The sequence below is a fragment of the Eptatretus burgeri genome, chromosome 2 (genome assembly GCF_056783735.1).
Source record: "Eptatretus burgeri isolate ZD-2024b chromosome 2, Ebu_testis_v1, whole genome shotgun sequence".
NCBI classification, from domain to species: Eukaryota; Metazoa; Chordata; class Myxini; order Myxiniformes; family Myxinidae; genus Eptatretus; species Eptatretus burgeri.
The window spans coordinates 160089576-160112075 of record NC_140962.1 but is presented as its reverse complement, the minus strand read 5'-3'; the positions used below and the strand labels follow the sequence as shown (position 1 = coordinate 160112075).

Here is a 22500-nt window from a genome sequence, read left to right as displayed (position 1 = left end):
TTTGATTTGTCATCACAGCTTGTGATGCAATGTGAATGGTGCACGAAAAAGGTTGTCAAAAACGATTTCTGGGGGGAATTTTTTTTTCGATTTTTCTAAAGGGTGCCAACAGGCCCGTAGCCAGGGCTATTTCTTGACGTACTCTACTTACTACGACGTATGATAGCGTGCTTTAGCGTTCTACTCACGTATACCAAACTTACTCATACTGTATTTGACGTGCCCCAACGTTTTAGACACATTTTTCTTAGGTCGGCATACGCTGGCAAGATCGCCAAGGTGTGACCGCGATGTTGTCACTTCCATTTCTACGGCAGTTATGATTTGAATCGTTGTGCGTCAGCCTTTTAATAGGCTACGCCACGACATCGTCGGCGATGCGTGCAATGTGCTATGTCTAAGTTAGACTATCGTTGGGCATCGGTTGTGTAGGCCGACAACAGGTTCAGCATTTGTTGGTATAAGTTATCTATAACACAACGAAACGTTCTGTGTCCATTACCAATGCGTTATACATAAGACCAAGTCGCTATGAATACGTCCGAATCTTTAAAAAAAAACATCAAAAGTTCAACGTAAGCCAGCGTTTTACATACATTTTAATACGTTGCCATCGCTGGCTAAAACGTCAAGGTGTGACCGGGCCTTTAGGTAAGATTCGCGAATGGAAGGTTGTTTGAAGAAATTGTGAAGGTAATGGTGAGAGTGGGTCAGTTCAAGTAGAAGAAAGATGGTGCCAGCAGAAGGAGGAAGAAGAAGAAGAAGAAGAAGAAGGAGAAGGATCGGGACTCGTGACTCGTGACTCATGGGTATGCAGGGAGAAAGGTAGTTTTTTTGTTTTGGCTTTTTTTCTATTAAATTTAAGACAAGAAACAGAGTGTTTCGTTTGGAGGGATGGCGGCATTGGGAAATTGGGGAAAATAGGAATTGAAGGTAATAGAGAGAGAATACAAATAACAACGATCGTACACCGAGAGGGGAAGGATGGGTCGGCCGCAAGGAACCCCATAATACAAGGTTGACGAAAACTCACAAAATGGCAGGATTTTTTTAAAACAAAACCGAACTAGGAACACACAGTAACATGTAGGTGAGAAAATAAACAGTTAAACGGGATAAATAACGACCAGAAACTTAACTTTGAGAAAGTCGGCAGAGACCCCTCCCTGAGAGAACCTGCCGTTGCTGCAAACCCAGAACCGGGAATTATCGGATTTTGTTCGGTTTTTGAATGATGAGCGCATTTGAGAGGTCACGTGACTCCTTTTTTGCTGATCTTCCTGGTCATGGTAATGTCTTGATTGACAGCGATAATATTGTAAAGTGAAATATATCTTACCTGTGATTGAATATTTCTGTGATAGTGACCAGAAATCATTTGACAATCAAAAAAATTGAAGGTTGCCAAGGTTACCGGCTCCACCCACGACGATATTTCGTCACTGAATTTTTACACTGAATTCCTGTTTCCACCAATAATACACTCCAAAAATTTTCTCATTTGAGGTGAGACATCTACGATTAAATTAATCAAACATCTCTGATCAATCTACAATCAAAAATCAAATCAGGATGTTAACTTGGTTCTTTTAAACGATACGATGCATGTATATTTGAGGTGTATATTCGGTGAAGTTAGCTAAGATGACAACCCTTTTTTCTACAAACTGTCTTTTCACCCTTGAGAGTTATGTCTTTCGATGAACAGTACAAATACCTTAAAATCGATGTGTGGTTTGTGTTTGTACTATGTTCGGTTTTTGAATGATGAGCGCATTTGAGAGGTCACGTGACTCCTTTGCCGATCTTCCTGGTCATGGTAATGTCTTAATTGAGTTTTTCACATTTGATACCATATTCGATGATGGAAGGTTACCACTTCACCAAATGTATCTGTATCCGGGTTGAAATCTGCTAGAAAATGGGCTTTTTATAAAGCATTGTATATGTGGATCGGCCTTTGCTGAGATGGTGACAGGTGGCAGCTCAGGTGTTCGTAATTTATGAACTGTGAGAAAATGACTGTTTAAAACCCCCTATTTAGTTGCACTGTGGTAAACAATGTTGTCCTACAAAGTTTTGTGGCGATTAATCTTTGGAGCTCAGAGGAGTCGGGTCACAAACAAACAAACAAACATTTCACTTATATCGCTGAGTTTGTGTCTGTGGGTGGATGTGTGTGTGGGTCTGTGGGTGGATGTGTGTGTAGGTCTGTGGGTGGATGTGTGTGTGGGTCTGTGGGTGGGACGTAAGCGTCGCCCCTTCCACAGGCCACACCTTTCCGCTCATTTCCAGAAATCGCCAGAAATGAAAGAGTTTCCATTTCCATTTCCAGAAATGAAAGAGTGAAAATTCCAGAAATCCATCTTTTTTGCTTACAAGACAAGTGACCCGTATTTTGCGGCGTTTGACCCGTTTTCCTTCTTTAAACCTGCGGACCCGTTTTCGTATCAATAAAACCCATATTCGATCGTGGATGGAAAGTAGGATCGATTTCAAAAACGCAATGTTGAGCTTCCATTCCACTTGCATGGATTCACACACAGAGTGAAAGATCTGTAGCGATGTCCATCCCATGTGCAAGGTACCGCTCTAGTCTGACCGTTGGTTGGGTGACATCAAGAGCTTTACCCAACCGACCAATTCCTTCAATCCTCAGCTCTACGCCTTGCCACTTCCTCTCATCTACCATTTGTCGTCACCCCCAAATCAATCGGTTGGCCTATTTGCTTCCCAATTCGCTCTTCGACTTCTTACTGTGATATTTGTCAGTGCTTTCGAGTATTTTGAATGGTAGGATTCGATTCGGATTGCTTTTATTCATATACAGGGTGTCCACAAATTACCGTTCAAATTAAAACTGTAATTTAAAAAATGAATGAAACGGGACACCATGAAGCAGTTTGATTCTTGTGAATGAACGAACATTTCTCCAAGTTTTATTGTCAAGATTTATCATCATCATATCGCATTCATCATCACTTGCTCTCTATAAACCAGGAAACACTGCTCTTTATTGTGGGGACGCTATTTGCGGTAAATGTGACCTCGGAAATGTAAATGTAAATGTAAATGCGTCACAGACGGGCAACCTGAAACAAAAAAAGTAAATAAAACTTCTTTTTTTTTTTGTATACCTTGGTCGAGGCTCGTATGAGAGCTAACACACAACTCGCAGCAAGGAGGCATGAGACGAGGGGCGGGAGTGGAAGGGACAAAACAGTGGGGAACAGACACATTAGGTGAACTGTGGAAGGGAGAGGGATGGGGATGGGACGGGGAACATGGCGAAGAGAAGATGGACATTTCAGGGACTTTCAGGAAGGAAAGCAGGAGAAATGAAGGAAGTGGGCTTGGGTGGATTATCGGGGGTAGAAAAGATCGAGGATTTGGATGGGGGAAGATAAGAGGTGGTGGTGAACAGCTGTTTTGAAAGCCTGTAGGGAAGAATGGGAAAGAATAGAGTGAGGAAGTTTATTCCAAAGGCGGGAAAAAAGAGGAATGAAAGAGTGAAGATGAGCAGTGATTCGTGATTTTGGTAGTTTTACCAGAAGGGGGTTGTTGGCGGACCTTGAGCGCCCTGTGGAAATGTGGTGGGGACAAATCACAGAGAGAGCAGGGGGGGCAAGGCTGGAGAGGAGTCGGTAGAAGACAGAAAGACCACCGACCAACCTGCGGTGATTGAGTGAGAGGCCCAAAGACTCAGCTTCATTGTGGGAGATGCCGATGATCTTAAATGCCCTGGTTTCGACAGCGTGAAGCTGAGAAAGGTGGGAGGCGGGAGCACCAGCCCAGAGGGGAGAGCAGTACTCCATCAGGCTATGGACAAAAGCTTTGTAAGTGGTCAGGAGCTCAAGAGGGCCGAGGAAGGACTTAGCACGACGGAGGATTCCCAGTCGGCGACTGGCTTTTGAGGCGAGGTTGGAAATGTGACTTTCCCAGGAAAGGTCATGGCAGATAGTGAGACCTAGAAGCTTGAAAGAAAAGACTTCTTCCAGAGGATTGTTGAGAAAGTGGATGGGGGGGTTTTGTAAACGGTCCTTTCGAAGAGACATAGTGAGAGTGTGAGATTTGTCTGGATTGAAAGACATGTTCCACGTGTTGGACCAGTTTGTGATTTTATCCAGATCTGCAGTGAGTGAAGAAGCTGCTGCTTGCCGGTCTGAGGGATGACAGATGGTACGGCAGAGGGTGGAGTCGTCGGCAAAGAGAAATAGAGGATTTTCCAGAGTCCGAGAGATCATTGATGAAAACCAGAAAAAGAACAGGGCCCAGAACGCTACCTTGAGGAACTCCAGCCTGCACAGGAAGAGGGGATGAAAGAACTCCATTTAGGGCCACACGTTGACTGCGACAGGAGAGGAAGTCTGCGAGCCATGAGTGGAGATGGCCTTGAATACCATGGGAAGAGAGTTTGGTGAGTAGGGCAGGGTGCCCGACTGTGTCAAAAGCACGTGATATGTCCAGGGATACGGCTCGGATTTCCTGTCTGGCATTGAGGACCTCCATCCATTGATGGGAGAGCAGAAGCAGCATATCCAGGGTAGAGTGACCTGGTCTGAAACCAAATTGATGATTGGAAATCAAGCCATTGGAGAAGAGGAAGGATTTCATATCTGAGGCGATGATGGATTCCATCACCTTGCTGATGATTGGGAGAAAGCTGATTGGTCTGTAGTTATAGGGATCTGTTTTTGCACCTTTTTTATGCAGGGCAGTGATGTTAGCAGATTTCCAAGCAGATGGCAGATGACCTTGGGCAAATGAGAGGGTGAATAGAACAGAGAGAGGGTGAGCAAGAGCAGAAGAGCAGGCTTTGAGGACACGTGGGCTGATGCCGTCTGGACCGGTTGCAGAATCTGACTCGAGGTTTGAAAGCAAGCTCTCCACCTTGTCAGGAGAAAAGGATACAGAGTCCAGGGACAGTTGGGTGCGACTGGGTAAAGTGGGTAGAGATAGAGATGGGTTTAGGACACAAGATTTAGCTGCAAACACCGAGTTTAGACATTCAGCTTTATCATGTGTGGAATCAGCAGTGCGGCCATTTGAGGTAAGGGAGGGATGGAGGGGGAACATACACCAGAAACAGATTTGATTAAACGCCACCAGGATTTTGAGGAGGGAGAGAGGTTTGAGAGTTCAGACTTGAGATGAGAAAGATGTTGTTTTCTGGCTCTCCTGAGGGTAGATACACACTTGTTCCGAGCTTTGTGGAAAGAACTGAGATTGCCCTCAGTTGGGTTTGCTTTCCATGAGGCAAAGGCAAGTTGTTTCAGGACAACTGCCTCACCACAAGCTTCAGTAAACCAAGGGCGAGAGGAAGGGTAAGACAACTGAACACGAGAGGGGATAAATCTGTGCATGAGGGAGAGCAAGTTTCTTTGAAAGAAACTTTGAGAAATTGTTGTGTTCTTTCTTAGGTGTTATATTCTTTCCAAATATGTTGTTGTTTAATTGCCCAATATTGAGATTGTGAGGAAGATGATGATGCAAGGTGGAGGGGAATATGGAATGTGAGGGAGATGCCATCTTGACGGAGTTGGAGAAATGTTGACGTTACATGCTGCGGTATAAATGGATTTGTGCCCTGCAATTACTCGCTTTGTTTAGCATGTGTTGTGTGACATAACAGAAATGTTCTTTTTTTGAGAAATGTTATGTATGTTGTCCTACTTGGAACCTCCTTATCATTACTGATTAGTGAAACATATCGAATAGCGTTTTTACCGCGTTTGGTTAACCCTTTGTGTGCTCCATTGTTTACGGCTACACGATTCACTGTTGTTTAATTTTTTTATGTTTTTTTTTCCTCATCGAGCTGTGAACTTCAAGCGGTATTTGCAAAAAAAAAAACACAACTTGGGTGTCAAGTTAGAAGAAGAACCAAAATTAAAATTGTTTTTTCGTTGCTTTCAACTTGCCATGTATGTTTTTGCTTCACAGAGATCAGGTTGCTTTAATAAGGCCTGTTGTACATTTGAAAACTGAACAACGCATCTTCTTTCAGTAAATAATGGTACCATTTTGAGGAAACGAAGGTACATTTTGATTACAACTGAAATGAGGTAATGCATGTGTTGTCCGCTGTGATCGCACCAGCAGTCTAATATATACCGCCCAATGAAGGTATGTTAATTCTTAAATGCAGAAGAAAGAATATCGTGATATTTCGTTTGAAAAAATATTTTGGTTTTCACCTGACTTTTCAAGGCTGATGAACAAACGAATGGACATTTAATATTATCATTAAAATCGACTTGGTGGTGAAATACCTGTGTCCTCAATTAATTAGTCGTGAGACCGCCAGGGAAATTCACGAGAGATGTTTATTATGTACACATACACTTTAAAGTTGTACGAAATGTACACGTCCACTTTCGTACTCTCAACATCACCTCTGACTTTATGTACGTTTTAAAACCGAACAAGGTACGTTTTCATGACAACGAAAATACTCCTGATTAATATTTAAAATCTTGAATTTAAAACTGTCCTTTTGTCGGTGTTTTGTATGTGCCGTATACTGTCGATATGTCCAGGGGTGTGTTCAGTTATCAAGCAGCTAGCTTGCACTTGCCAAGCCTGCCGTTCTTTATCAACTGTTGATAATGGAGTGCTTGATTGAGTGGTTAAGCCACTTGGCGAGCGGTCTGCAAGAAACTTGGCAACTGAACACACCCCAGATTCATGACATGGCGATGAGGATAAACATCTGTAGCATCACTTCTTTCAGCCATATTGATGAATTCGTCTGTTAGGGGGAGGGTGGGAAGAGGGACCCGACGTTGCCCGGCAACACCGGGTACCCCAGCTAGTGTAATATATAAACACTAAACAGCCCTTTGTTTAAAGAAAATGGAACATGTATAATCTAGAAGTTGTGAAAACTGTAAAACGCTCATTTTCAGGTATTTTCATTTCAAGCGAATAATTCTTTAACCTTAAAAATGTCTTTGACATGTGACGTCATCACCAGAGGTTCAAACTCCAATCCTATTATGCTCTGCTTGAGAGTAGTCCTTACACATGGACCATTTGGACTGACGGAGGGAACATCAGGTAAACAGAGAGACCGCCGTGCTTTATGCGATTGGCTCCCTGGATCCAATTGGAGAAATATTCTCATTTGACAATTTCTCAAAATCAACTTTAACCACATTGATGATGTGGATGCAGGGAGTCACTTTGTTATCCTGTTGGTTAACCGGTATGGTTTCCACATTGTCGATAATCTCACCAGAGCTCTCCGTGTTGTGTTCCTCGACCCAGGTGGACGTGTACATCTTTGAGCAGCAAGGGTTGAAATTTGTGGAGATCGAAGATTTCCACTCGTCTCACGCCGTAAACCTCACCCGTGGAGAACAAAAGGTGAGCAACGCAAGGAGGTCTTTCTCCTCTGATCACGGTCTACAATTATGATGTAATTAAATAAACGGTTCACCCCGTGTCCTTTTAAACGAGGTTTTGTTGTACTTTGGAATCGACCAAGGTCTGCAACGTCGTGGCAGCACCTCACTGAAGCATCCCTGCATAATCACAACCAAGTTCAGGTGGTGCACTAGTTTCTCGTTGGATGAATACCTCACAGATTGCAGGCTCACTACCAATGTCCTCTGACAAGCCAGTATTGATGTCCTGGCACGACAGATCTTCCAAATTCAATGATTGTCTCTGTAATGATCTTCATTGTTGCTGAGTGCGATTCCAGTTATTGTGAACCTTCAAAATCCCGTATTTATTGGGGATAACAAGTATCATATTTATTTTGAGTTGCATCTTACTGAGCTAACGTATTTGCTTGTAGGTCCATGTGCACCCTTCCTCCTCTCCTCTGCCCTCTTCTTCTTTTCTCCCTTGCACCCACTTCCAACATCCTCCCCTCAGCCGCACCTGTCGGGACAATAACTCCATTTTGTGTTTCCTGTGTGGGGTGCCATGATGTGCTCTTTCCTCTCCACCTCATCTCAGGCACACATCACCTTCAAACCAACCCTGGAGGATCAACGATTATGTCACAATTGCTTGGAGACGAAGTTAAATAACGACTTCACTGTGCATTATGACGTGAACAGAGACCTGAACGCGGGACAAATCCAGGTGTGACGTTACAATGGTTTTGTGCTTTTGATGATTCCATTGTTTGTCCCTGTGAATTACGATTGAATTGAATTGAATATAGAGTTTTGTGTTATTTCTCTACTTTGCACGAGAGGATGTAGAAAATAGAATTTAGAGCACAACTCAGGCCGGTGAAGAGCAAAGTCTTTAACACTTCCTTAAAGATGCCGTCAATGACACAATGCCATGATTGGTTGATACATTGATACCAGAAATGGTTAAACATTGCATAAACCGCCTTCTATAACTCTTCTGTTTACTCTCCATTGCACTTTGTTTACTGCGTTTCCCAGTCTATCTGCCTGAAACTTAGCATTCTCTTCAATTGGTTCCTAAAACCATCTTAACATTTCGGGTTGTCCTACTCATGTTGCTTTCTGAACCCTTCGCTGAAGAAACCTAGGTTCAAATCTCTTTTAGTAGATACTTGTCCATTGTCTACTAAAATGTCTTTGTCCTGCACTGATGCATATACAAACTCCTCCAAGAGCCTATGAATTAGGATAGGACAAGCAGACTCGGTGGTGTAATGGTTAGAGCGTCGTTGCTGAGTCTGGGAGGCGGGTGGTTCAAACCCCGTTCAAGTCATACCAAAGACTTAAAACATGGTATGTGCTGCTTCCTTGCTTGATGCTCAGCATTTAGAAGGATAGAGCATGGACTAACAACCTTGAGTTGGCATACATTGGGAGGAGGAAAATCCTCCTTCATTAGAAATTCCAGAGAGAAAATTGTTGCCACAAAGATGGCTGATAATCAGAGTGCTGTTAATCTGGGAGCGAACAGAGATTTGTATTACATCTCGAGTACAAAAGGTTTGAGAGCTGAACTCATCAGATGGTGGGATGGGGACCTCCGAATGACCATTCTTAAGTTTTCCAATTGGTGCATGAAATAGGAGGCAATGCTTGAAGTAACCCCCAAAGTCAGTTTAAATTACATTTTGGAGTACATCGATGAAGCTGGTGCCACAAGTTTTATTTTGGCACTGTGATTACAGATGTGTCATTCTTAAGTGACCAATTTGGCGCGAACCCCATTTAAGAACGGCCTAAAGAGGGCGCTATTTCTATTGCATTTAAAACACATCTCAAGTACATAAATTAAACTTTGTGGAAATATTATTTGAACCTTCCTAATGAAGGATCAGTCGTTCTTAAGTGATCCTTTTCGTGCAAAACCCATTTAAGAAGAGGTCACAGGCAAATACCTGATTCTGGGAAATTAACATCAATAGAGAGCAGGCCTTAGTTTAACAAAGATCATTTCTTATCGAATATTTATAATGTTCCTTGAAATTAAACCAATAAAATGTGAAAGATTGTATCAGATATCAAATTTTGCATTACATTCTGAATTTAAAGAAAATTATGGTAAATTATGGTTGAACTCCTATTTATGTTCTCTGGTAACATGATAAGAACATGTATACTTTTAAGACATGAAAGATTTAAAACATATAGAATGCCTTAAAATTTGACTCTGATACAATAGAAGAACAAAGAAACGATCACTTTAACTTTTCTATCAACCATGTATATTTTCATGATAAAATCAAGTGTGACATGCCGATCAGGCGTCGATACATAAAAGGAGCATCAGTGATCAGTAAAAGTAATTGGACCTGGCATTTTTCCAACACATTCAGTGCATATGGAACAAGCATCATGAATCACGAATATTTAAACAGTTTTTCTCGTCTAATGTTTCACGCTTTTGGCAAGAGGGCATCCACGAAGTGGCTATTGTGGAAAAACATTTGTATTTAATTATATGTTGCAACAGGACACAAACATGCCTATTTATTCAAGTGGATATGCTCTTTGGAAACCAAACTTTTGTCATGTGTCAACTATGACGACCTTTTGATATCCATATCCACATCATGCTACATTTTAAAATGATATCAATCTATCGCTAAAATATAAGACAAGACATCAAAACTGCTGATGAGTCACACACATACTGTGAGGCGAAAGTTCGATTCCTATACTGTGAATATGTCTATAATCATGAGTTCACTAGTATTTGTTAGTATTGGTATAATTATGGGTTCAGCCTGCCTTTCTGTTGCAAGATTCTAGTCATCCTCATCAGAATTGTCATCTTCATGTGAAGATGCAATTTCCAAGTCATCTTCCTCTTCCTTGCCCATTGCTTCTAATTCCTCTGTCTCTGGGATAAGGCCTTCGGGAAGTTGTTCCCCTTCGAACCAAACCGGTTTGTAATGGTCATCAACTAACTGCCAGCTATTCTCTTCAGTTGGATGCTGCTCTATATGATTTTGATCTGCTCTTGCCCACATGTTGGCAACAAAGGAAGCACACTTAATGTGAGTATTGAGCTCATCTTTGCAAGGTGGTAGTCCACTTGCATCCATGCCCCTCAAATTGGCTGGTAGGTTTTTTTTCCATTTCCCTTTGGTCCGTATGTCTTCATGAACTTCTCGTACCTACACTCATTCAGGCTGGTGTTTGCACTATCCTTAAGGCCCAGTCACACCTTGACGTTTTAGCCAGGTTATGCCTATTTTTGGAAAATTTGTGTAAAACGCTGGTACACGTCGAATACCTTATGGGAACGTTCTGTATATGTTAAGACCACGCTGAAAAACACTGCCATAAGTGGTAGTACGCTGGCTTTAAACGTTGAACTTTTGGGTTTTCCTCAAATTTTTTCATGCTTGAAATTTTACGACGTATGCCGGCGTATGACTCGCACGTTCCGCTACGCTGGCCATAAGTTGTAGGCACGTTATGCGACCGTTGACACACGTTGAAACACGTTACTTGTAAGTTACTCATAAGTCGAAACACGTGGAGGTAATGTTTAGCGTACCCGAAACTTATTTCTAACCTATGAGTAACGTTTTGTAAGCACGCTACACGAACGATGTTTACACTTTGCAACACGTTACTTGAAAGTACTACTACTACTACTACTATCACTACTACTACTACTACTACCAACATCAACATCACTAAATTCTCTCGAACAACTACTACTACTACTACTACTACTACCAACATCGACATGACTAAATTCTCTCAAACTACTACTACTACTACTACTAACATCGACATCACTAAATTCTCTCGAACTACTACTACTACTACTACTACTAACATCGACATCACTAAATTCTCTCGAACTACTACTACTACTACTACTACTACCAACATCAACATCAATAAATTCTCTCGAACAACTACTACTACTACTACCAGCATCGACATGACTAAATTCTCTCGAACTACTACTACTGCTTCTACTACTACCATCGACATCACTAAATTCTCTCCAACTACTACTACTAATAACATCGACATCACTAAATTCTCTCGAACTACTACTACCAATATCGACATCACTAAATTCTCTCGAGCTACTACTACTACGACTACTACTAACATCGACATCACTAAATTCTCTCGAACTACTACTACTACTACTACTACTACTACTACTACTAACATCGACATCACTAAATTCTCTCGAACTACTACGACTACTACCAACATCGACATCACTAAATTCTCTCGAGCTACTACTACTACTACTACTACTACTACTACTACTACTAACATCGACATCACTAAATTCTCTCGAACTACTACTACTACTAATAACATCGACATCACTAAATTCTCTCGAACTACTTCTACTACTACTACTACTACTGCTACTGCTACTGCCACTGCTAGTGACATTGACATCTACTCAACATGGAGTCTGGAACACTGACGGGTTCCTCTTGTGAAGCCCATTTGTATATATAACAATTCCCCTAAACGCTGCCAATACGCCATTATACGGTAGCTGTAAGTTAGAAACACGTTCAGTAAGTTCTGTGGTCGTCCGGAAGACGTCAATCAAATTCGTCTACATACGCCAATGTGCGTTTGAGATACGTTAAACATAGGTTCAAAGCACGCTACTCATAGGTTCAAAGCACGCTACTCGTAGGTTCAAAGCACGCTACTCGTAGGTTCAAAGCACGCTACTAGTAGGTTCAAAGCACGCTACTAGTAGGTTCAAAGCACGTTACTCGTAGGTTAAAAATTAAGTTTCGGGTATGCTAAACATTACCTCGACGTGTTTCAACTTATGAGTAACTTACAAGTAACGTGTAGCCGACGTGTGTAAACGATTGCGGAGCATGCTGAGAACTTATGCCAGCGTATGCGGAACTTGTGAGCCATACGTCGAGTACGTCGTAAAATTTTCAGCATGCTTGAAATTTCACGACGTACTAGACGTACCACGTAATATGCCAGCGTACTTCATTGTTTTTCATCGTGCTCCTAACGTATACACAACTTACCCATACCGTATTCGACGTGTCCCAGCGTTTTAGACACATTTTTCATAGGTCGGCATACGCTGGCTAAATCGTCAAGGTGTGACTGCGATGTTGACACTTCCAATTTTCAGGCGGTTATGATTTAAATCGGCGAGCGGCAGGTTTTTAACAGAGAACGCCACGAGTTCGTCGGCGATACGTGCAGCACGCTATGACTAAGTTAAACTATCGTTGGGCATAGGTTGTGAACGCCGACAACAGGCTAAGCATTCGTTGGTATAAGTTATCTTTAACACATCGAAACGTTCTGTGCCCATTACTAATACGTTATGCATACGACCAACACGTTATGAATATGACCAAAACTTTAAAAAAAAACAAAAAAACGCAATACTTCAGCGAATGCCAACGTTTTACGTGCATTTTTATACGTTGCCATTCCTGGCTAAAACGTCAAGGTGTGACTGGGCCTTTAGCTCCATACATTGTGGCTTCTGAAATGGATTTTGCACCAAAAGGGCCACTTAAGAACTACTGATCCTTCATTAGGAAGGTCCAAATAATATTTCCACAAAATTTAATTGATGTACTTGAGATGTGTTTCAAATGTGCTAAAAATAGCGCCCTCTTTAGGCCGTTCTTAAATGGGGTTTGCTCCAAATTCATCACTTTAGAATGACACTGCTGTAATCACTGCGCCAAAATTAAACTCTTGGCACCAGTTTGATCGATGTACCCAAAAATATAATTTAAACTGACTTTGGAGGGTACTTCAAGTAGCGCCCCCAACTTAATGCACCAATTGGAAAACTTAAAAATCGTCATTCAGAGGTCCCCATCCCACCATCTGATGAGTTTAGCTCTCAAACCTTTTCTCCTCGAGATGTAATACAAATCTTTGTTAGCTCCCAGATTATGTTATTCAATTCTTCCAAGTTCAGTGGCTGTTTGTCTAAAGTGAAATCCAGTGTTGTTTGTGTGTACATGATCTGTGTTGGAGCTCCTCCTTGAGCATTAGACCCTGTAAATAGTAAAATAATTAAAAAGAGTGGATTTGGCACTATCTGTATCAGTTCACATCTTGCTCAATTTGACGCCATGGAAGCCAAAGCCACCAGGATTATTAGAATCTCCCACGATGAAGCTGTCTATGGGCCTATCACTTCACCATCACAGACAGGTCAGTGGTCTCTGAATTCTACCGCTTCCTCTCTGGTCTTGCACCCTCTGCTCTCCCTCCCCCCCCCCCTTGCCAGGTTTCTGCAGAGCCCTCATGGTGCACCATCAGCCCCCCTCTTCTGGTGGTACTACCTAAATCCAGAATCACTGCTCACCTCCACTCATTCATTCCTCTTTTTCCCACCTTTGGAATCAAATTGAGAAGTATTAATATGTATAAATGTGTGTGTTCCTTCCATGTACTTTTACATATTTTCTATCACTTTGAGAAGTATTAGTATGTATAATTTTGTGTGTTCCTTCCGTGTATTTTTACATATTTTTCTCTTACTTTGAGAAGTATTAGTACGTCTAATTATGTGTGGTCCTTCCATGTACTTTCACATATTTTTCTATTAATTTAAGAAGTATCTGTACATATAAATGTGTGTGGTCCTTCCATGTTCTTTTACATATTTTTCTCTTATTTGAGAAGTATTAATGTGCATAGTTTTGTGTGGTCCTTCCATGTATTTTGCATATTTTTCTATTACTTTGAGAGGTATTAGTATGTAGAAATGTGTGGTCCTTCCGTGTATTTTTACATATTTTTTCTATTACTTTGAGAAGTATTAGTATGTATAATTTTGTGTGGTCATCCCATGTACTTTTACATATTTTTTCTATAACTTGGAGAAGTATTAGTTCGTATAATTTTGTGGGGTTCTTCCGTGTACGATTCATATTTTTCTATTACGTTGAGAAGTATTGTTGTTGATTCGGTGGCGCTTGTTAAACAGCACCGCTGTCTCAGGGGTTATATCGCCGGCTAGTTCGGCACAGGTCTCGCGTCACGCGCCTAAGATCACGATACCAAAGTACCCCTGTGCCTTGCCAGTTGGGGACATACAACCCGAGGCTACAGACTGGGTTTATCAGAGACCGAGCGAAGTGTGCCGCAGTCCGTAGCCAGTTTGGTTTTAAATACAAATCGAGCGATTGATCTTCAGCGCGACACGAATAAATTCAGGGTGGCAAATTTCTTATGAATCAGCCAGATTTATTGGGGAAACATCGGGGAATATGACACAAGCAAAGCATTCACGAACGTTATCATTCATCTATAACCCGCTCTTATCTAGGGAGCTACGGATACAGGTTTCGCAGGGGGCCCTAACAAAATAAGCCTTAGGCCTGGTCAACATGCATCCAAGACACGGAGTACTTGGTGGTACCTCATGGACGAGAGGAAAAGTGTCGAAGGCACGAATGCGGCTCATGACAAGCCGATGGTGTCAGATTCGAGGGCCGAGCTCGAGCATGCAGCATGGCAAGATGGCGCTCGTACTCCTATCGGCATCGCTCGCGCATGCCACGTGGCAAGATGGCGGCGACGACGTCCTTTTGTCGGCAACGCTCACACACCAGCCTCGGCGCGTCCAGCCCCTGTAAGGTCGATGGCACAGGAGAGAAAGATCTATGGTGTATTCCAGCTGGTTTCTCACAAGGTCCAATATGTGAATCCAGGCCTGGCCTGTACACCAGACCAGGCCAAATCTGGGTGTTGGGCTCCACAGGTGGATCCACGGGAAGAAAGACATGTCGAGCTGTCCAGGGAGTAAGGACAGGCAGAGGCCCCGTCGCTGGACTCAGGATGAACCTGGGAATGACCTGCATGCTGGATCCATGGCCAAGGAGGAACAGCCGGCCAAGCCACTCTTCATGAAGCAGATCGCAGACAGGAAAAAGCAGTTCCTCTTGCCTTTCGGGGCGGGCCTCTCTGACCACCCCTGGGGACCCGTGATTGGTCCATCGTTCGAGATTGCAGCAGCTCTCCGCCAATGGGTTGCTGACAGGTCCTGTTGACTGACTCTGTCAGGGCGCTGGGTGGGGGTTCGTGAAAGGGGGGGGAAGAAAAAGAAGGCGCCTCTCGGTACACCACCACTGTATGAACACTGGACAGCCTGCTACACCTCCCGACACACATGTAACGTCCGATTACCAAACAACCTGGCTAAACATGCATTTAAGGGGGGATCTGGGCTAATCCTATATTTAATAACCCACTAAGGGCCCATTTCCACAACAGTATTTCTATGTATAATTTTGTGTGGTTCTTCCGTGTATTTTTACATGTTTTTCTATTACTTCGAGAAGTATTAGTACGTATAAATGTGTGTTCCTTCCGTGTATTTTTACATATTTTTCTATAACTTTGAGAAGTATTAGAATGTATAATTTTGTGTTCCTTCCCCATATTAATTTTTACATATTTTTCTTTTACTTGAGAAGTATTCGTATGTATAATTTTGTGTGGTCCTTCCGTGTATTTTTACATATTTTTCTATAACTTTGATAAGTATTAGTATGTATAATTTTGTGTGGTCCTTCTGTGTATTTTTACTTATTTTTCTATTGCATTGAGAAGTATTGGCATGTATGAGTTTGTGTGGTCCTTCCATGTACTTTCACATATTTTTCTATTACTTCGATAAGTATTCGAATGTATAATTTTGTGTTGTCCTTCCGTGTATTTTTACATATTTTCTATTAATTTGAGCAGTATTAGTATGTATAAGTGTGTGTGTTCCTTCTGTGTATTTTTACATATTTTTCTATTACTCTGAGAAGTATTTGTATGTATAATTTTGTGTGGTCCTTCCGTGTATTTTTACATATTTTGAATTACATTGAGATGTATTGATGTGTATAAATGTGTGTGTTCCTTCCGTGTATTTTCACATATTTTTCTATTACTTTGAGAAGTATAAGTATGTATAAATGTGTGTGGTCCTTCCATGTACTTTTATTTATATTTTTATTACTTTGAGAATATTTCTTGTTACTTCCGTGTACTTTTACATATTTTTCTATTACTTTGAGAAGTATTAGCATGTGTAATTTTGTGTGGTCTTTCCGTGTACTTTCACATATTTTTTTCTATTAATTTGATAAGTATTAGTATGTATAAATGCGTGTGTTCTTTCCGTGTACTGTTACATATTTTGTCGATTAATTTGAGAAGTATTTGTATGTATAATTGTGTGTGCTTGTTCTGTGAACTTTTACATATTTTTCTATTAATTTGATAAGTATTAGTATCTATAATTATGTGTGCTTGTTCTGTGTACTTTTACATATTTTTCTATTACTTTGAGAGGTGTTAGTATGTAGAAATGTGTGGTCCTTCCATGTATTTTTACATATTTTTCTTTTACTTTGAGAAGTATTAGTATGTATAATTGTGTGTGCTTGTTCCGTGTACTTTTACATATTTTTCTATTACTTTGAGAAGTATTAGTATGTGTAATTTGGTGTGGTATTTCCGTGTACTTTTACATATTTTGTATATTAATTTGAGAAGTATTTGTATGTATAATTGTGTGTGCTTGTTCTGTGAACTTTTACATATTTTTCTATTAATTTCATAAGTATTAGTATGTATAATTGTGTGTGCTTGTTCCGTGAACTTTATACATATTTTTCTATTAATCTGATAAGTATTAGTATGTATAAATGCGTGTGTTCTTTCCGTGTACTTTTACATATTTTTTCTATCAATTGGAGAAGTATTTGTATGTATAATTGTGTGTGCTCGTTCTGTGAACTTTTACATATTTTTCGATTACTCTGAGAAGTATTAGTATGTATAATTTTGTGTGGTCCTTCTGTGTCCATCACATTTTATCATTAATGGTTTCTGCTGTGGTAGAATAATAAATATGAAGCGCTAAATTAAAGCTCCAGGTCACGCTTCTTTTTCTTCTTCTTCCAACCTGGAAATACTGCCTTTTTAAATGGGCTTCTTTTTTAATTAGACGGATGGAAATTATGGTTCCAAGTTGATCGATTATTTTTCGATTTCCATCCAAGCAAATCGATTAACTATTATTATTGTTATTATTCGACAACAGCAGAAACCCTTTAGAATAAAGTGTCGGACACATGGATGAACGCTTCTCCTTTTAGGAGTGGAAGATGTGATGAATGTTATCATCACGTGGGTCTGGAATTGAAAATTTAATTTGTATTTTATCTTGTCATGTTTGAATCATTATGCCTGGTTTTGCAATGCCTTTTAACTTGATGTTTCCCATATTTTATACTTTTGTCCTTATTTTACCCACAATGAATTGCAATTCATATTTTCATATTTTTAGATGTTTGTTTTTCTTGCTTTTGTGAGGATTCTGCTTTTGTGATGTTCATGAAGTTCTTCTACTGTAGTATTTTTCAAAATGTCAATAAAATAATATTTAATAATTATAACAAAGCCACTTTACACCATCATCCCTGTAAACCTTTTATCAGCCAGTTTCATTGTGTTCTGTTTGCTCCATAGCTTCCAATTCCTGACTTTTCTGCAAAATTGTTAAACACCACAAGGTTCTAAATCTGTTTCATGATGAGGCACTTGAACATGTTCTCACACCATTCTCCTATTATTTTAAAACAGATCGTGAATGGATACTTCGTTCATTTCTTTGCACCTGTGAACCTTCAACCTCTGCCCAAAAACATTGTGTTTATCATTGATGTCAGCACCTCCATGTGGGGTTCAAAGATTGTCCAGGTGAGGAGGCTGAGTCATTCCAAGTGATTCAAAGCAAATAACCAAATACAGAGGGATTTTCTCAGACTAGATGTATGTGTACACAGTTTGTCTGCCTTTCGCATCCAGACACTAATATTCCCTGTAATAGTGGTGTTCACCTTCACCGCTGACGTTCACCTTCACCGTTAACGTTCGCCTTCACCACTGCACTGAGAGAGAGAGAGTGTGTGTGTGTGTGTGTGTGTGTGTGTGTGTGTGTGTGTGTGTGTGTGTGTGTGTGTGTGTGTGTGTGTGTGTGTGTGTGTGTGTGTGTGTGTGTGTTGCAATGTGTTGCAGTGTGTTGGAGTGTTTGTGTGTGTTGGAGTGTGTTTGTGTGTGGTGTTTTGTGGTTGTGTGTGGTGGAGTGTGGTGCAGCGTTTTGGGGTGTTTGTGTGTATTGGATGTGTTTGTGTGTGGTATAGTGCGGTTGTGCATGGTGGAGTGTGTTTTTGTGTGGTATAATGTGTTTTTGTGTGATGTTTTGTGTTGGTGTGTTTTGGAGTGTGTTTCATGTGACATTTTTAGTTCCCCTTCTTGTATTTTGTGGATATTTGTCTGCATTTGCTTTGTGTTTTTTTTGTTCCTGATATAATTTTTCTGTTTGATTTGTATTGCAATTTTCTGTTGTATTTCTGTACTTATGATTTTTTTTATATTGTCCCCTCCCTCAATTTTGTTGGGCACATCTCCCCTCCATTTTAGAGATGCTTCCTATCTCTGTTTTATGAGATATTATTAACCTCCACCATCGAAGATCGGAGGTTACTGTTTTCACCCCTTTCTGTTTGTTACTTACGAAATCCAAGGATTGCGTAAGTATATTGATGACTTCCGTTTGTTTGTTTGTAGGTACGATAACTCGAGAAAAGAAGAAGCTACCAATGTCAAATTACAACACGTGATTCAGGAGGGTGATGGCTAGTGCTGATTAGATTTTGGTCAAAATCGGTCAAAGGTCAAGGTCACAGTGAGGTCAAACATAATTCTGTAAATTCATGTGGAGAAATGGAGTATTTTTGCTTCGCTCGATGTTACGAGTTCGTTTTAACTTCGATTTTAATTTTGTCTTCGGTTTTTGCGATCGCTTATGCCGCTTAAAACTCGGTTGTCGAAATTCTGGTAAAAATCGGATATTTTGGAGACGTTTTAAGATTGTATAAAAAATATTTCACTCGACGCGTCACGGGTCGTCCCATAATGCAGTGCGCTCGAGCAGACGCGTCGTTGAGTTACGTTAAGGTATAATATAATTGCGTGGAGAAGTGGAGATTTTTGCTTCGGTCGACGTTACGATTTTTGATGGTTTGATACAGAATCATTGTAGAAACTTCTGGTTTGCGTCGCTACCTTCTCGAGAGACAGCTTTTATTAGACAAGGTCAGAGGTCAAGTTGACGATTTCATAAGTACCAGTCTATGACAACTTGTTACTTACGAAATCTCAAGATTTCGTAAGTATATTGATGACTTCCGTTTCTGTTTGTTTGTTTGTTTGTTTGTTGGCACGATAACTCGAGAATGGAAGAAGCTACCAATGTCAAATTGCACCACGTGATTCAAGAGGGTGATGGCTAGTGATGATTATATTTTGGTCAAAATCGGTCAAAGGTCAAGGTCACAGTGAGGTCAAACATCCAAAAAATGATAACTCGAGAACGGAAGAAGCTACCAATGTCACATTACACCACGTGATTCAGGAGGGTGATGGCGAGTGCATATTAGATTTTGGTCAAAATCGGTCAAAGGTCAAGGTCACGGTGAGGTCAAACATAATTCCGTAAATTCATGTGGAGAAATGGAGTATTTTTGCTTCGCTCGACGTAACGAGTTCGTTTTAACTTCGATTTTAATTTTGTCTTCGGTTTTTGTGATCGCTTAGGACGCTTAAAACTCGGTTGTCGAAATTCTGGTAAAAATCGGATGTTTTGGCAACGTTTTAAGATTGTATAAAAAATATTTCACTCGACGCGTCATGGGTCGTCCCATGATGCAGTGCGCTCGAGCAGACGCGTCGTTGAGTTATGTTAAGGTATAATTGCGTGGAGAAATGGACATTTTTGCTTCGGTCAACGTTACGATTTTTGATGGTTTGATACAGAATTATCGTAGAAACTTCTGGTTTGTGTCGCTACCTTCTCTCGAGACAGCTTTTATTAGACAAGGTCAGAGGTCAAGTTTACAATTTCGTAAGTACCAGTCTATGACTGCTTCTTTGTTTGTTTGTTTGTTTGTAGGCACGATAACTCGAGAACGGAAGAAGCTACCAATGTCAAAATACCCCCCCCCCCCAAAAAAAAAATTTTGTTAGAGAAAAAAAAATTTTGCAACTTTTTTTTCAACAAAATTACGATTTTTTTTTTTTGCATTTCAACATTTTTTAAAGTGATTTCCAACAAAAAACATGCCAAAATTATAATTGCGGCTGATGTTGGAACTTCAGGTGGATATACCCACGTAAAATCAATTTCTGTCTCAAGGAATCTAGTTATGACGAATGAACGAATGGAGCACTTACCGAGTGCTCCCCCTCTAGTTTTTGTATGTTTTTATTTTAATTTGTGATTCTCAGTGGGTTTTCTTTTTCTGTGTTTTTCTGTTTGCTGTTGGTTATAGACTCGTGAAGCGATGGTGACAATCCTTGACCAGTTGAAACCAGAAGACCACTTTACGTTGGTTAAATTTAGTCACCATATCTCAACATGGAACGAAGAGATGACAATCGCAAATGAGGAGAACATTGAGAAAGCAAAGGAGTTTTCCAGGCAACTGACACCGTCAGGAAGTGAGTTTCCTTTTGTCACCACTAAGTGGTGGACATTACTGACTTTGTGAGACTGACAAAGACATTCAGGGCACACTTGGCTGGCCAGTGCTGGTGTGTGTGTGTGTGTGTGGGTGTGTGTGTGTGTGTGTGTGTGTGTGTGTGTGTGTGTGTGTGTGTGTGTGTGTGTGTGTGTGTGTGTGTGTGTGTGTGTGTGTGTGTAGTGATACGTGTTCAGGTAAATGTAATACAAATGACAATGGCAGAATAGAGTCTCTGAGTGGTTTACTTCATATCACCATTAGTCCATAGGAACAGGGTCAACCGTTTTTGGCACATGTATACATGCGTGTAACAGGAAAGTACTTACTTAATATCACTACAATGTGGGTACAATGTGCCTACCTTTACCTTTATAAGATTATACGATGCTGTGTGTTCACCTGTATAATGTGGCGGCATGCTGCGTGTTCACCAGTGACGAACATTAACGACGCCATCCTTCGAGGAAGTGCAATACTCAGAAAGGCCCACAAAGAGGAAAAACTCCCTCCTCGATCGGCATCAATCCTCCTGCTTCTTACTGATGGAGATCCTTCCTACGGTGAGTGCACTCCTCGCAAATCCTCCAGTGTATGCATTAACCATGCCCTTGTCTTGTACTATGTTGGTAATGTGCAGAAACAGCAAATTATATAAACCATTCTTTTTTGTGCAGGAGAAACAAACAAGGAAAATATTCGTCGCAATGTGAAAAACGACCTTGGAGAAGACGTCACGCTTTTCTGCCTCGGTTTTGGGATGAACTTGGATTACGGATTCCTGGAGAAAATGGCTCTAGATAACCAGGGATTGGCACGAAAGATCTTTGAAGGAGCAGATGCTCCCCTGCAACTCAAAGCAAGCACTGTCAAGCAATTTTAATGAACAAGTCTCGGCTGGTGGAGGTGCTAGATGACGTCGAGCAATAGCTTTACAGCCTGACAGTGGATGAAAGGGGAATGCACAGACACAACTAGAATCAGTGGTTGAGTGGTAATCAAGAGAAAGAATGAATATAGGAATGATTGGTGTTGGGGATCAGCAATCCAGTATGAGACCACAGGTGGACATGGGAGAAGGTATGAGGCTATGAGAAGGGAAGCCAGATTTGGGGTTCTGGATGAATGAGTGGATGGAGGGATGGGCTACATGGAACAAGGTCATAAGTGAAGTGATAGAAAACTAAGTCTACAAACCTGCATGCAGTGTGTAAAAAGCAAACTCTTGGAGTGAAACTCCTGCCAGGAGATGCCAATAATCTGAAAAACCATTGAATCGATTGTCTTCACAAGAGCATGATGGGATTCAGCTCAAAGCAACCCAGAGTCTGGAGCCGTACTGCATGGTACTTAATACGAACATCTTCTACACTGTGATGAATTCCAGGTGGCTCAGGATTGAATTGGCATAAAGGAGAATATGAAGGTGTCATCCAGCATTTGGAAGCTGGTTTGTGGATAAGGTCTATCTAAGATGGATTGCACCTCTTTCAGGCATTAGTCAGAAAAGTGAAATTGTCCCTCAA

At 40.9% G+C, this 22500-nt stretch overlaps 1 protein-coding gene across 1 annotated transcript in view; it reads left to right on the top strand.

Annotated features, from left to right (window-relative positions):
• Window positions 1-22500, top strand: part of LOC147033719 (inter-alpha-trypsin inhibitor heavy chain H3-like) — a 128401-nt gene that overhangs the window by 23428 nt on the left and 82473 nt on the right. Inside the window, exons 6-11 of the mRNA XM_085871865.1 lie at window positions 7270-7368; window positions 7969-8097; window positions 18036-18152; window positions 20786-20954; window positions 21412-21537; window positions 21652-21833. Coding sequence (XP_085727991.1) covers window positions 7270-7368; window positions 7969-8097; window positions 18036-18152; window positions 20786-20954; window positions 21412-21537; window positions 21652-21833 — 822 coding nt within the window. The remainder of the gene's footprint in view (window positions 1-7269; window positions 7369-7968; window positions 8098-18035; window positions 18153-20785; window positions 20955-21411; window positions 21538-21651; window positions 21834-22500) is intronic.